This window comes from Carlito syrichta, unplaced genomic scaffold, assembly GCF_000164805.1.
Source record: "Carlito syrichta isolate Samal-C Ts95f unplaced genomic scaffold, Tarsius_syrichta-2.0.1 Scaffold313184, whole genome shotgun sequence".
Classification (NCBI taxonomy): Eukaryota; Metazoa; Chordata; class Mammalia; order Primates; family Tarsiidae; genus Carlito; species Carlito syrichta.
Window position 1 is genome coordinate 1,217,096 of NW_007257280.1, and position 14,658 is coordinate 1,231,753.

The 14,658-nt window shown below is 37.7% G+C and overlaps 1 protein-coding gene across 3 annotated transcripts in view; it reads right to left on the minus strand.

The window, feature by feature from the left end:
• The window catches only part of SLC9A6 (solute carrier family 9 member A6), a 55,160-nt gene that overhangs the window by 39,906 nt on the left and 596 nt on the right, over positions 1-14,658 (minus strand). For 2 of the 3 annotated variants that reach the window (XM_008070221.2, XM_021718661.1), the window contains exons 2-5: positions 5,147-5,346; positions 3,406-3,483; positions 3,022-3,098; positions 2,650-2,762 (exon numbers count right to left, since the gene is read on the minus strand). In XM_008070221.2, coding sequence (XP_008068412.1) covers positions 2,650-2,762; positions 3,022-3,098; positions 3,406-3,483; positions 5,147-5,346 — 468 coding nt within the window. The remainder of the gene's footprint in view (positions 1-2,649; positions 2,763-3,021; positions 3,099-3,405; positions 3,484-5,146; positions 5,347-14,658) is intronic. The other variant, XM_021718662.1, reaches the window with a different exon arrangement.

The following is a 14,658-nucleotide window of genomic DNA, read 5'->3' on the forward strand; positions in this document are numbered from 1 at the left end:
CTACGGGCATGCGCCACCGCGCCTGGCTAATTTTTTTTTTAATTGTAGAGATGAGGTCTCACCAAGTTGCCCAGGCTGGTTTTGAACTCAGGCAAATCTCTCACTTCAGTCTCCCAAAGTGCTGGGATTATAGGCATGAGGCACCACACCTGGCCTATCTTTAATGAAGAATATTATGAAAAGCATCTCCTGCTGCAAACTTCATTTTTCCTTGTAGCTTTACAACTCATATTTCACTTACAAAGTGTTAAGTAAGCACTCTGATTTAGCAAAGACAATAGGAAATGAAAATGTAGGTTTAGGTTTTGGCTGGAGTACAGTTTATCACCAGAATTACAGCTGCTATATTAGACTTAATAAAAAGCCAACTATCAGGATATTACAGCTTGAGAAGGAAAAAAACAGCAACTCTTTCTTTTAGGAAAGCAATTATATGAGAATTCTTAGAAAATCAGATAGACTGGAGTTGCCTTATAACTCTAATTGCTGAGTCACATGTAGCTCAAATAAACCCAAGCAGACATGAAAGATTAATATAACCAGAAATGAGAGAGCCTTTTCAAATGCCAACCATAAAAACAGAAAACTTGCATTTAAAAACATATCACTGACCAGGCGCGGTTCAGCCTGTAATCCCAGCACTTTGGGAGGTTGAGGCAAAAGGACTGCCTGAACCCATGGGTTCGAGACGAGCCTGGGCAACTTGGTGAGACCTCATCTCTACAGTAAATCACAAAAACTAGCTGGATGTGGTGGTGTGTGTCTGTAGTTCCAGCTACTTGGAAGGCTGAGGCAGAAGGATTGCCTAAGTCCAGCAGGTGGAGGCTGAGGTGGCCATGAGAGTGCCGCTGCACTCCAGCCCAGATGACAAGAGTGAGACACCAACTCAAAAAACAACAAAACAAAACAAAACAAAAAAACCCCACAAAAAACCATATCATTTCTATTGCAAAGCACTGCTGCTGGAATATACTGATATCAAAGCTTATACCAAGAAAGGGAGAGAAGGAGGGTGGGAGGATAGAGCAATGCTGCAGATTTTTTGCCTTTTTTTTAAAAGACAAGATCTCACTCTATCACACAGATTGGAGCGCAGTGGCGTGATCACAGCTCAGTGTAATCTCAAACACCAGGGCCCAAGCAATCCTCCTGCCTCAGGCTCTCAAGTAGCTAGGACTACAGGCATGCACCATCACACCTGGCCATGTGCTGCAGTATTTTGAAAAAAGAAACCATGGATCACTCTTCTAAGAGCAAGTTAACAACTGCAAAATAATAGAACTGGGGCAAGTGCCTATATAATTTAGAAAAAATAAGCATCCAACTTTAGATAAGCAAAAAACTTTTGTTTGAGCTGTTCAGGCAATAATAGTCCTACCAAAACAAACCCAGAGGTTGAAATAATGCAGCCAGTCCAATTGACTTAGATTTCTCAGAGGCTTTGAAAAGTTGAGGAGATTGCTTCTAGTGAGAGGACACAGAAACCAGAGACCAGTGGCTCCTTGAAAAAACCATGCTACTGATAATGGGAGCGGTTATGAGCAATAAGAGGACAGCCTTGGTGGTCTGTAAGGAAGCAATTTTATTTCCAGTTTTAAAAATGCTAAACTACGCAAATGTCTCTTCTCCAAAATGGCCTTCTAAGTACTCTTTCAAAATCATCTCTTATAGAGTACAGAACATACTGTTTTCCTTCCCATAATGTAAGTGTTATTAGAGTTAACACAGGAATTCAGAGATAACCTTAGGATCCTACCTTTAATTTTAGTGGATGACAACTAAAGAAGATGATTAACGTACAAGGTCAAAAGCATTAATTGAACAAACTTCGAGGAAGGTTCTAAAGCACAGTAAAAAAAAAAAAAATCATCCTAGTTCAAAATCTTCAGTCTATGGTCCTACTCCGAGTTTTTCATCCTACATTTTCTCCAAATTCCTAATATAAATGTAGCTGTTAAGCTTACCAATAATATATTAGGAAAACTAAAACCTAACTCAGCACAATTAAATTCAATGTAGAACACAACTTTCAGAAGAAAAGCACTGTGGAACAAGTTGTGTTAATATCAAAACAGCTGAACAACCACAAGACCAATTTTATAAAAACAATTATTTAATGTTTGCTAAAGTCCACCAATGAACCAAAATCATACATGTTATTAGCACAACTGCCTTCTAACAACCATTTAAAAACTTTTTTCTTACTGTTAAATGCAGACAGCTGAATAAAAACAGAAGATAGCTAAATAAATATAAACAAAAGGGAGCTAGTTTTCTAGAAGTTTAAAAGAAAGTATATAATTATTACCCATTTTAACTAATCTATAATCTAGTTCATCTTTTCCTTTATCTAATCACTAGGGATAGAGATTAATGTGCATTTCTAAAGAAAATACCTTACATTTCTTGTCCAAGCAGCATCAATTGTGGACCAGTAATAAGAAAATGTATAAAGAAGTAAAAGGAAAAAATGTGTGATTAAGCCAAAAGGAATCATGAATTTTATTTTTTCCTCCACAATGGAAAAGTATAGCACTAGAAAAGTACCTCATTGTGAATTCTGTACCTCAAAGAAAAAAATACCCACATGTGCTTTGAGTATAAAACACTGTACCTGAAGTACTTAAGTTCCACTCATGTAAAACATACCTGGATCAGTTGCCGATACAATGGCACCAAACAGCAGGCAATCTGTAAAGTAAAAGTCTCCTGCGAGTTGTCCAGTTACCTTCATCAGTGTTACACAGCCGTACATTATTGATCTGTTCAATAAACGTATTCTTACTTTAGAAAAAAATCAACTATTAAGAAGTTAAAGCAATTAATTCTAAATTTAATTCACGTCATTGAAATATGATAATACCTTGGCCTTAAGAAGCGTTCAAACAACTTGTTACTTATGTGAATACATTTTATTGCAAAAGTTCTTAGATACATTCAGGAATACAACACTGCATAAATCAAAAATATATTACTTTAAATTATAATTTGAAGGCCAAAAAGTAAGCTTTAAATACTTACCCAATAACAAAACAAGAAATTGCTGTTCCAAGAAAAGCATACGCTAGGATAGACCCGAGGTTTCGAAAGAAATGCCTCTGACCAAAAAAAAAAAAAAAAAGAGAAAGAAAGATTACTGTTAGAATTAGAATACTTACCAATTATCTGAAGAAGAAAAGACTTTCTATTCTGGTGTGCTATGCTAATATTAAATGCATTATTCACTAGAAGAGATAAGTAAAAGAAAACATTCTCGTACAGGCATAAATTTCAGCATCTAAAAAGGATAAAGAGAGAAGGAAGGAGGAAAATCTAAAAAGACCTGCACGTTTCTGAACTGTCGAATATTATAAAGCTCATGGAGTTTAAGGTTGTTTGAAGTATATGGAATAAAAAAGCACTTACCCTTTTCAGGCTATAACCTGCATAAAATATGATAGGAGGAAGTAATATGTTGAAAAACACTTCTGGATCAAAAGTAACCTGTTAAATAAAGAGTTCTTTTAGATATAGTCCACAGAAGACCTCATTTTACATTATCAAATTATCAAAAAGAAAAAATATTAAACTTGTCAAAGTCAAGAATGTTATTGTGGTAACTTAAAATATTTCATATAGGATAGCTGTTGTTCTACTTCTCAACCAAATAACAAGGAGATAGTGTTGAAACAATTCAGTAAGTCATACCTGTGGAAAGTGTGCAAAATGCTTTACTAAAAATCTTAAAAATAGGAGAAAGAATGAATATATCTTTGCTTTAAATAAAAGAGACCCAAAATTGGTCACATAAAAATTTAAGGGTATGGTATTACTGTTCGCAAGAGAAAACAAGCTTCTTATACAGGTAACATCTCTAAAAGTATATAACATAATATTGTAGTAAAAAGTTGCTGTTCAGCTGAGATTTCTAGTCTTGATAGCCTACTCATCTTAAGACCTAGTCACTATAAAAATGCAGAAGCCCCTTTCTGTTCATAAGGCTGCAGCAGAATTTGACATGAACACAAAGCAGCCACACACATACCCAGGCAAAAATTTAGTTTACTAGAACTTTTAAGGAATTGGAATTTTCCACAAGTGAAAAGAACTTTTTCTGCAAAGTAAACTTGAAGTTCATGTGAAATTTTAAAAGCGTTAAAGATGGTCAGGAACACAATTAAGTAGCTATTAAATCAACTTCTGCCAATGTAGGAGAAAGGAGAAGCGGAGGCAAACAGCCAAGAGTGGGTGAACACAAAGAGACATGAGCAAAGTGACACTGAGAGATTTCATGATAGAAACTATGAGGGGGACAGGAGAAAGCAGCTCCAGCAGTGTCTGGGAGTCAGTAAAATGACTGCAACTCAACCTCCTACATGAAGCTTTATGTGTGGCACAGCAACCGAGACTAACGGCCCCTGAAGATGTGCCAGATTGTGAATCAAAGAAAGATTAAATTGTGCTCAGTACAGAATACAAGCAAGGCGAGAAAAAATTCAAAGAAATATTAATATTTGAGGAAGTATCAAATAAACCCCAAGTGCTGAAATACTATAAAACTATAAGGACCATATGTAAATAGAAAGAAACGCTTTTAAATTATGCATTTAAAATCCGGGTTACTGTTTATCACAATTGTAAACAACAGAGTGAAACAAAAAGGGTTGGCCAGGCATGGTTGTTCATGCCTTTAATTCTAGCAATTTGGAAGGTGGAGGCAAGAGGACTGCTTGAGCCTTGGAGTTCAAGACCAACCTGGACAACATAGCAAGACCTCCTCATCTCTACAAAAAATAAAAAAGAAATTAGCCAGGCATGGTGGCACACACCTGTATTTCTAGCTACTCGGGAGGATCACCTGAGCCCAGGAGGTTGAGGCTGCAGTGAGCTGTGATTGTGCCATTGTACTCCAGCCTGAGCAATAGAATGAGACTCCAGCTCAAAAATTTAAAAAGGGTTATATAGTATTTTAGCCTCAATCAGAAAATGAGATGCACAGACATATCCATTTCCTTGCATTATTACATTTGTTAATTGAGGTTTTACTCCATTTAAAAAGACTAATTATTTTAAATATCATTAAAATATATTACTTATTTTTCTGATGAATCATTTCACTGCTAGCTATACATTTAAAAATATTCAAAGATTCCCTTTAAGAACTTACCTTTCTAAGCATTTCATTATCTTGAACGTTATTGAGTTCATGGGAACTAATCTCTCCTTTCAGTGTATACTCATAAAATTTTCCACTAACATTTACCAATAAGGTAGTTGGACTTGACTGCACTTCACAGCTCAGTGTCACATTATTTACATCACTTGGAACATGAATACCGTACCGAAGCACAAGGCCCACCAAAAGACCTGGAAATAAAAGAACAATGTAAGATCTTCTTCTGGACAGAGATTACTTCTTTTGTACCCCACACATAATTCTGGATTGATAACAGAAAATCTCTTAAGTGGTTCAGAACCAATTTTTAGACTGAATGCAGTTAGATTTTAAAGTATTAGTAAATTCACACATCTAAGAGCCCAATCTTCATATAATTTAGTAGGATGGGAAAGAAAAAAAATTCCCTAGAGTAACAGAGCAGATTATTGCATTTCTAGATCAATATATAAAAAAAGATGATACAGGCAACGAAACAAGAAAACATCTTCATATCATCCATACACAGAATATGCTCCAAGGTGTCCCAACTTAAGAATGCAATTACGTTAGAAATGTGTTTTCTACTTCTGTCCATCAATTCACAAGACTTAAAAATGTACACTTCCTAAGATTATTCCCAAAGCATATAGCTGGCCAAGTAATGCACATTTGTGATTATTTGTTGAAAATAATCACAAATTGAAAAGTCAATAATATTTGTAGATTGATTGAGTCCTTCTACTACTAAAAGGTCAGATTTTAATTTTAAAATATCTATTCCAAAATCAAAACATGGAATAGAAGTCCTGAATCTGGCACTATGAGATCAACATATTGCTAGGATTTTACATGGGTTATCCTATTGATGTTAAAATATGTACAATGTTCTGGTATTGTAATACTATATTGATCAACTGTAACTGTTTAATAATGGCTTTACTGATATCTAATTCACACACCAAAAGTTTGTCCTTTTAAACTATACAACTCAGGGGTCTTTAGTATATTTACAAGGTTGTATATCAATTACCATTAACTAATTCTAGAACATTTTCATCCCCTCCAGAAAGAAAGCCCATACCTATTAGCCATCACTCTCTATTCGTCTACCCCTAAACTCAAACCCCTGGCAACCACTTATCTACTTTCTCTAAGATTTTACCTATTCCAGACATTTCATATGAATGGACTTCTACAATATGTGGCCTTTTGTTTCTGTGCTTCTGGCTTCTTTCACTTAGCATGTTTCCAAGGTTTATCCATGTCATAGCATGTATCAAAACTTTATTCATTATTTATGGCCAAGTAATATTCCATTGTATGGATGTACCAAAACTACAAATTAAACCCAAACTTCTGGAACTTTTTCCTTAACTCCAAGATGTACAGTATACCACTACTAACTACATTTTACCTTACTATTGTCTTTCATTTTGAACAGCCAGCCATTTGTTTAATATGTGAATGGAGTACTATGCTAGGTAGGCCTCCAGGGTTCAGAGATGAAAACAAAGTCCCTCCCTCAAGAAACATTCAGTCCAGCTAGTTAAAACAGACCAAATAGCACCAATAAATAATCACACAACCAGACCAAATAACACCAATAAATAATCACACAATCACAAACAAATAATCACAATGCTATATATATATATATATATATATAGTGTCATAAAAACAAAACAAAAAACAAAAAAAGAGACCTAAGCAAGCCTGAGGGAGTAGAACATTAGGGAAGTCTTTCCAGAGATGTCACCCGAGCAGGTAACAAAACAGAAGAAAGGGTATATTCCAAGTAGGGGAACAGTAGTACATACCCACACAAGGGAAAAGGAGACAACGCAGCTCATTCAGGGAATCACAAGTAGTTCAGTATGGCTGGTTTATAAAGTGACAAGAGTTGAGGTTTGAATTATTGGCAGGAGCTTAATCATAAAAGACCTTGTATGTTGGAGAAGGGAGTTTGTACTTTATCCCAAAAGCAAAAAAAGTCACAGAAGGGTTCTAAGCAGGACCTTGACATCAGATTTCTACTTTAGAAAGACTAGTCTAGACTAGAGAGGGCTTAAAAGGGTAGATACATAACCATTGCAGTCATTCAGGCAATAAGAGCTCAGGACCTAATCTAAGAGAGTAGTGACAGGGAGAAAATTTTTTAGAAAGTACCATATTTTCGAAAGATTTAGTGACTTAATAGAATAGACTGCAGGGAAGAAAGATGAACAACTAAGAGAACCCTTAATTGACTTGGTAACTAGGTAGATGAGTTGGCCTGAGCACCTAGGTGAATAGTAGAGTCATTCAATGAGGCAGGGAACACAGTCAGAATAAAGATTTACAGGTGAAAAGACTACATTAAGTTCTGGGTGGGGGAGGTATCGCCTGGACGTACATGCTTGCAATCCTAAGTCAGATATATGGGAGCAAATAACATGGGAAGAGGACTATAGATATAAGCCCAGGGTTTTATCTATTAGTAGCCAACATTAAGAGGCTGGTAGAGGAGAAAGAACTGATGAAGGAGTCTAAGAAGAAAAAGCCACATAAATAGAAAGGAAAAAAAAGGAAAATGTGACAATGAATTCAGAAAGAGAAAAAATTATTTTTGAGAAGGAGGAATTAATGAAAGCTATCAAATGTTGCAGCAAAATTAAGTAAGGCAAGCATTAGAAGTATCCATTGGGTGTGGAAAAAGGAGATCATGGGTGACCTTGATAAGAGCCGTTTCAGTGGAGTAATGGGGGTAGAAGCCAGAGTCCAGTGAGCAGTGATGAAGCAGAAACAAGGGAGTGTAATCAGTAGTTGGTCAGGAAGGAAGAAGGAAGCAGGGATGAGGGATCTGTCTAGTCAACGTACAATCACATATGTTTTTTAGAGTAGTAATGATTAATTGATGAACAGTACAATGATGTCAACTTTTTTTTTTTTTTTTGGAGTCTCACCCTGTCACCCAGGCTGGAGTGCAGTGGCACACTCACTGCCACCATAGCCTCAACCTGGTGGGCTCAGGCAATCCTTCTGCCTCAGCCTTCCATGTACCTGATACTACAGGTGCACGCTACCATGCCTGGCTAATTTTTATTTATTTATTGTAGAGACAAGGTCTCGTCAAGTTGCCCAGGTTGGTCTCGAACCCCTGGGCTCAGATAATCCCACCACCTCGGTCTCTCAAAGTGCTGGAATTACAGGCTTGAGACACCACACCTGGCCGACGTCAACTTTTATAAAGTTTTAACAAAGATTCAAATTTAAAATAAATGAAAGATATGCTTTAAAAATATTTCACCTCCAGGAAACAAAATAAAGTGACTATTAGGTATCAACTGTGCTTGACAGACACAACCTGGGAAAGAAAAAGCTATAAATACACAGTTATCCTGCCTATAAGGTATAGAAACAGCTCTTGTCAGGCATGGTGGCTCATGCCTGCAATCCCAGCACTCTGGGAGGTGGAGGCGAGAGGACTGCCTGAGCCCAGGGGTTAGAGACCAGCCTGGGCAACTTGGCGAGACCTCGTCTCTACATTAAATCAAAAAATTAGCTGGGCGTGGTGGCACGCGCCTGTGGTTCTAGCTGCGGTGTCCATGAGCGTGCCACTGCCCTCCAGCCTGGGCGACAGAGTGAAACTTCAACTCAAAACAAAACAAAACAAAACAAAAAGGCAACAGCTCTTTTCTCTACGATTCCACAAACCTAATTAAGAAGCTCTGTAAAAGTTGCCCTTTTAGATTTACATGCAAACATCACAGATAAGCTACACCAAATACATAACGGCAACATAAATTCTTTCCACGTCCCCAGGCCCAACCATGCATGAACAGTAGTCACTGGTTATACTGCTTACCTGACCCTATGCTGAAACATTACTGTGTGCCAAGAGGTGGGCTCAGCACTAGAACAAATTTGAAGCACACACCTTGGTAGACAAAACAACAGCATGGAGAACAATTACTTAGGTTGGAAAAAAATAAAAGTTCTTTTATTATGGCATCAGGCATCTGAAAAATGAAAATTTCTTTGAAAAAGTTGACAGATCAAATTAACATGGGCTCTGTAAAAGGTCAAATCCTAATCATGGAGTTAAAGCAATTCTCAGTAAAGTGAAAGGACACAAAAAGAGTGCTTTGTTAAGAGGATAAAGCAGAAACTTCTAGCCTCCTACATAAAGAGAGGCACAGAAAATATTGATATTATGAAATTTTAAATTACCACTAACAGGCAACAAAGAACACAACCACAAAGAGATAGCTTTCACAAAACAGAGAAGTCCTTCCCCTCCTACACATTCCTGACCCACTTGTGTTGGAAAACCTCCCAGTGATGAGAAACTCAGCATCACCCAAGGTTCCACCATTGTATGATTCTCCCAGTTAGCAGTGGAGAATGGTTTTCTCTTGGATTTCAGTACATTCTTCAAGCCTAGTCACCTAAAACATCACTGGGGCTTTAAGTGTGGCCAAAACTGATAAAATTTCTACAGATTAAAAACTGCGTGTGTGTGTGTGTATAATATATATGATATATAATATTTATAAATATGTATTACTTGCTTGAAAAATGCTATTAGATTCTGTGTTAAAAGCTAATTCAACTTCAAGATAGCCAAGAAAGTCAAGGCTTTTGCTGACATCTGGTTAGTTTTGCATGCATTTATCCATCTTTGTCTCCTAGCACATTCTCAACAGTGGCTCTTCCGACGTTTTTCCTCCTTCTCAAGTCCTCAACCCCACTGTCTACTTTTCTGAGAAGCTGGGGGCCATTTGATTTAGGCTTCCTCGATTTCAAGCCTCTCCATCTCAGAATAAGCTCATTTCTCTTCAGCTCCCATCTCAGGAAAGTTAAACCTCTTCCCTAAGGGAGTCCTTTTACCTAGGACTTTGAACCAATCACTATCTTAATTGTTTCTGCATATATTATTTGGTCCTTGGAACCTTAAGACATTTCTGTCATTGTTTCCTCATCTATAAATAGGGATAAGTGGCTTGTTCAACATTATTTGTCATCAAGTGACAAAGCTAGAATTGAAATCTAGATTTTCTCATTCCAAAGCCTCCGTACAATTGTCCCTCAGTATCAGTGGTGGATTGATTCCAGGACCCCTGTGGACACAAAAATCCACAAGTCTTTGATATAAAACAGCATAGTATTTGCATACAACCTATGCACCTTCTCCCATATACTTTAAATTATCTCTAGATTACTTATAATACCTAATACAATGTAAATGCTATATAAATAGTCATTATACTGTTCTTAAAATTTTGTATTTTTTTCTTGTTGCTTTTTAAAAATATTTTTGATCTGTGGTTGGTTGATTCCACGGATGTGGAACCTGTGAATGTGGAATCTGGAGATATGAAGGACCTATTTTCTGCAGGTTTTCATTTTCTCTCAGCCTTCCCTTACAACCCACCTTCAAAATGCCTACAACTTTAAGTATGATCACCTTATATATTTGATATTATGAGACTGATTACAATACAGTATGGGAGAAAAGCATGTCTGAGAGAGAGATGTATGAATTCTGGCTCTATCGAGTTCCAATCAGCGACCTTAGGGTAGATAACCTCTCACTGAACCTCAGTTTCCTCATATGCAGTAACGATAATACTAACTTGCTTTGTCTTTATAGTTAAGTTTTATCTCTTCAAAATGAGGCAAAACGGTGTGGAGGCTTTTGAGCCAGACTGACCAGGTTTGAATCCTAGTTTGATACTTACAAGTTATGTGACTTCAGGAAGGCCATTTAACCTCTCTATGCCCCAATTTCCTCATCTGTAAAATGGGAAGGATAATACCATCCATCTCATAGGGTTGTTATAAGGTTTAAATGAAATGATACTCATGAAGTGCCTAAGTGTCTAAAAACATTACCTATTGAGTGCTTTGTGGGCAGGGACGATGGCTCATATCTATATTTCTTGTCACATCACAGACATCTAATAAATATTGATTAATGAATCACATTAGTTAAACCTAGAACTATGGATGCCTCAAGTTTAAGGTGAAACAAATATTTCTTCCACCTTTTGCTTTTTATATCATATGTAAGCACATTTCAGTGAGTGATCACTTTTCAGGCTTAACTACCTCAACAATTTTTACTAACAGTGACTCACTTTTAAGCTTAAGAAAGCTAGCCCAATGAACAAAACATGTGGGTGCTCTGAGAGTGTGTGTTTGTAGCTGGAGCAATTAGCCTATATTACAATCTAGAAACTGACCATACTGGCAATTTAAACTTTTTTTTACACTTGCTTCTTAAAAAAGCTGAAGGAAAAGCTTATTTTTAATAGCATTTTTCCAGGATTTAAGCAGCTAACCCGATATCACAGGGTAAGATCACCAGTGGAAGCCGGGCTCGGTGGTTCAGCCTGCAATCCCAGCGCTTTAGGAGGCTGAGGTGAGTGGATTGCCTGAGCCTGCAGGTTCGAGACCCACCTGGGCAACTTGGTGAGACCTCATCTCTACAATAAGTCAAAAATTAGCCAGGTGTGGTAGCACGCGCCTGTAGTTCCAGGTACTTGGAAGGCTGAGGCGGAAGGATCACTGGAGTCCAGCAGGTCGAGGCTGCGGTGGCCGGGAGCGGCCACTGCACTCCAGTCTGGGTGACAGAGTGAGACTCCAACTCAAAAAAAAAAAAAAAAAAAGATCACCAATGGGTTGAATCTTGGAGATTTAGGCATTCCCTTTGCACTTGGAAGTCACACTGAAAAATAAGTGTTAAAATAATCTAGTAATATGATAGCTACGATGGTGCAACAGCCATAAGTAAAGATAAATGATAGATGGTCATTAAGATTAGAAAACTTCAATTTCTATGGTATTGAAAATACTTTGGGCTGGGTGTGGTGGCTCATGCCTATAATCCCAGCACTTTGGGAGGCTGAGGAGAGAGGACTGCTTGAACCCAGGAGTTCAAGCAACATAGTGAGAGACTTCGTCTCTAAAAAAAAAAAAAAAAAATGCAAAAATTAACTGGGTGTGGTACCATGTGCCTGTAGTTCCAGCTACTCAAGAGGCTGAAGTGGGAGGCTTCCTGAGCCCAGGTTGAGGCTGCAGTGAGCTGAGATTGTGCCACTGCACTTCAGCCTGGGTGACAAAAAAAAAAAAGGAGGAGAAGGAGAAGAAGAAAGAAAGAAAACATTTTGACCCAATCTCATTTATTTTTGAACTGGACTTGGGAGTTAGTTAGGAGGCTATTTGGTCCACAGCATGCCCTGCCCATAATGAGAAAATGGGACGGGCTAAAAAATGCCAAGTCAATCCTAGATGTGACTCCACAGACTAACACTCTTACACTTTATATTCCATAAGAGATACCCTTGTTTCCCCTTCACAAAATATCAACACCAATGCACTCTATCACTTTTTATTAACTTAGAACCTTCACAAAATACAATCAGTAATCTTATTTTTCTACTTCAGTCTAAGAGTTAGATGAGGATAATGATGTCAGCTACCAAAGAGCAAATATTTGCAGGGTAATTCAAAAAATTCAGTTTTTAAAAAACACTATGTCTGTCCTTAACTTACAAGACTGAACAACTAAAAGAACTGTGCTAAGTCTAACCTGAGAAAATGCAGTTGTAACAGTAATAATAATTATAATAGCACAGCTATCATATATTGAGCATTTACTTAGGGATCAGTTACTAAGCTAGAAACATTTCTTTCTCACAATAGTCCTGCTATCAAACTTTGTTAACCTTACTACCCTCAACATATAAATGAGGGTAAAAGAGGGTAAGGAACTTGCCTAAGATCGCTACATAGCTATTGGCACAGTGAGACAGGAATCCAGGTCTGACTCTACAGCAGGGGTTGGCAAACTATAGCCCTTGATCTTTTTTCATATGGCCCAAGAGCTACAAATGTTTTTTACATTTGTAAAAGTTTGAAAGAGAAAAAAAAAAAAGGAAGAAAATCCAACAGAGACATGGAGATCTACATACCCACAAGGTCGACAATCTTTACTATCTGACCCTTTACAGGAAAAAAAAAGTGCTGACCTCTGGTCTAAAGCCAACTAACTACATCATACTATCTCTCTCTATTAAAAAAAAGAGGTATCTATGATCAGTTCCTTATTTTAACGCTTTAATATTTATTTGGCACTTAAGCAAATTCAAGATGCCATTATTTTCTTTATATAGTCTCTCTATAAATTCCTTGAAGGCAAGGGTCTTTTATACCTCTTTGTAGTTTTTATTTATAATACACAGCAGTTAACCAACAAATGTTCTTTGAGGATAATAAATAAATTACGAACTATTACACAGAAAAATTTTATAGAAATGTATAGCTTGTCTGGCCAATTTGGCTTAAGGATACTGCAAATGAATGCAAAAAAATATGAAATATAAAACCACCTAATATGTCTAAAACTAGGTTTCCTAGTGAGAAGAGATATTTTATACACAGGCCTAGAATTGTATTATCTTGCAAACAAAAAATAACCCTGAGTTCACACATTTTCCTGAGACACACAATTACCTTTCCTTGCTACCCTTGAGATGCACATTCCAGAAGTCTGGATATACTGGAAAGGGCTGGGAGGAAGGAGTTGTATGAAGAAATGTCTTTTTGTGCCAAAGCTTCCTCTACCTATCTGCAAGTCTGAGACACAAACCTCAACAAGCTCATCAGTTTAAAACTGTATCAGATGAAGATCATCTTCACACATGTACTGCACAGAAAGGATTGTTTGTCCACCCTCATCTCTTCAGCAATACCCTCACAGTCAGATTAAGACGGTCAGCACTATGTATCTTCCTTTCCCCTCATGAGGCCCAGCACAGCTCAAAATACCTCTGTGCCCATGGTTTGATTTACTTTTCTCCTCTTGACACTAAAAGGTAAAAATAAACAAAGAAATCTAAAAAAGAAAGAATAACAAGTCACAAAAACCGAAGCCATTTATTCAACAACCAGTCGATAACCTTATGCCAACAGCAAGTCACCCATACTGCATATGCGTGGTGTTTATAATTACTGTTCGTCTCAACTGCCCTGATCATCGTATAGTACACCACACTGCTGGAAGGACCTTAACTCTTCCTGGTCCTCGTCCTCACTTCTGTACGCCTGACTTGGAAGGGTCAACCATACGTATCCGTATCAGACATTACAGACATAGTACAATAAACAGGACGTCATTAAAAATGCCCTAAGCCATCTGTAGCCTATTTCACGTTCACGTTTTTCCTTGGGCTCCACAGGAGTAAGGTTTTCATTTTCAACCTCGAAAGGACAGGGCGTAGCAAGAGCTAGGTGATGAGTAAAGGTCGACTATGGCTCCAAAAGAATGTCAGATTCTGAGCAGTAGATATACTACTGCAGCCTCAATGAACCTTAAACAAATTGACACCCCAGAGAAACGGGTCGCAATGGTGTCTTCCCCTCCCCCAGTTCCCAGCCCAATCCGAGACACCGCACCCACTCCCTTCCCATCTTCAGCCCAAGGTCCCGAGCTGGGTAGGCAGAGAAAGGGGGGAGGGGTGCGGAGGAAAAAGGGGGTG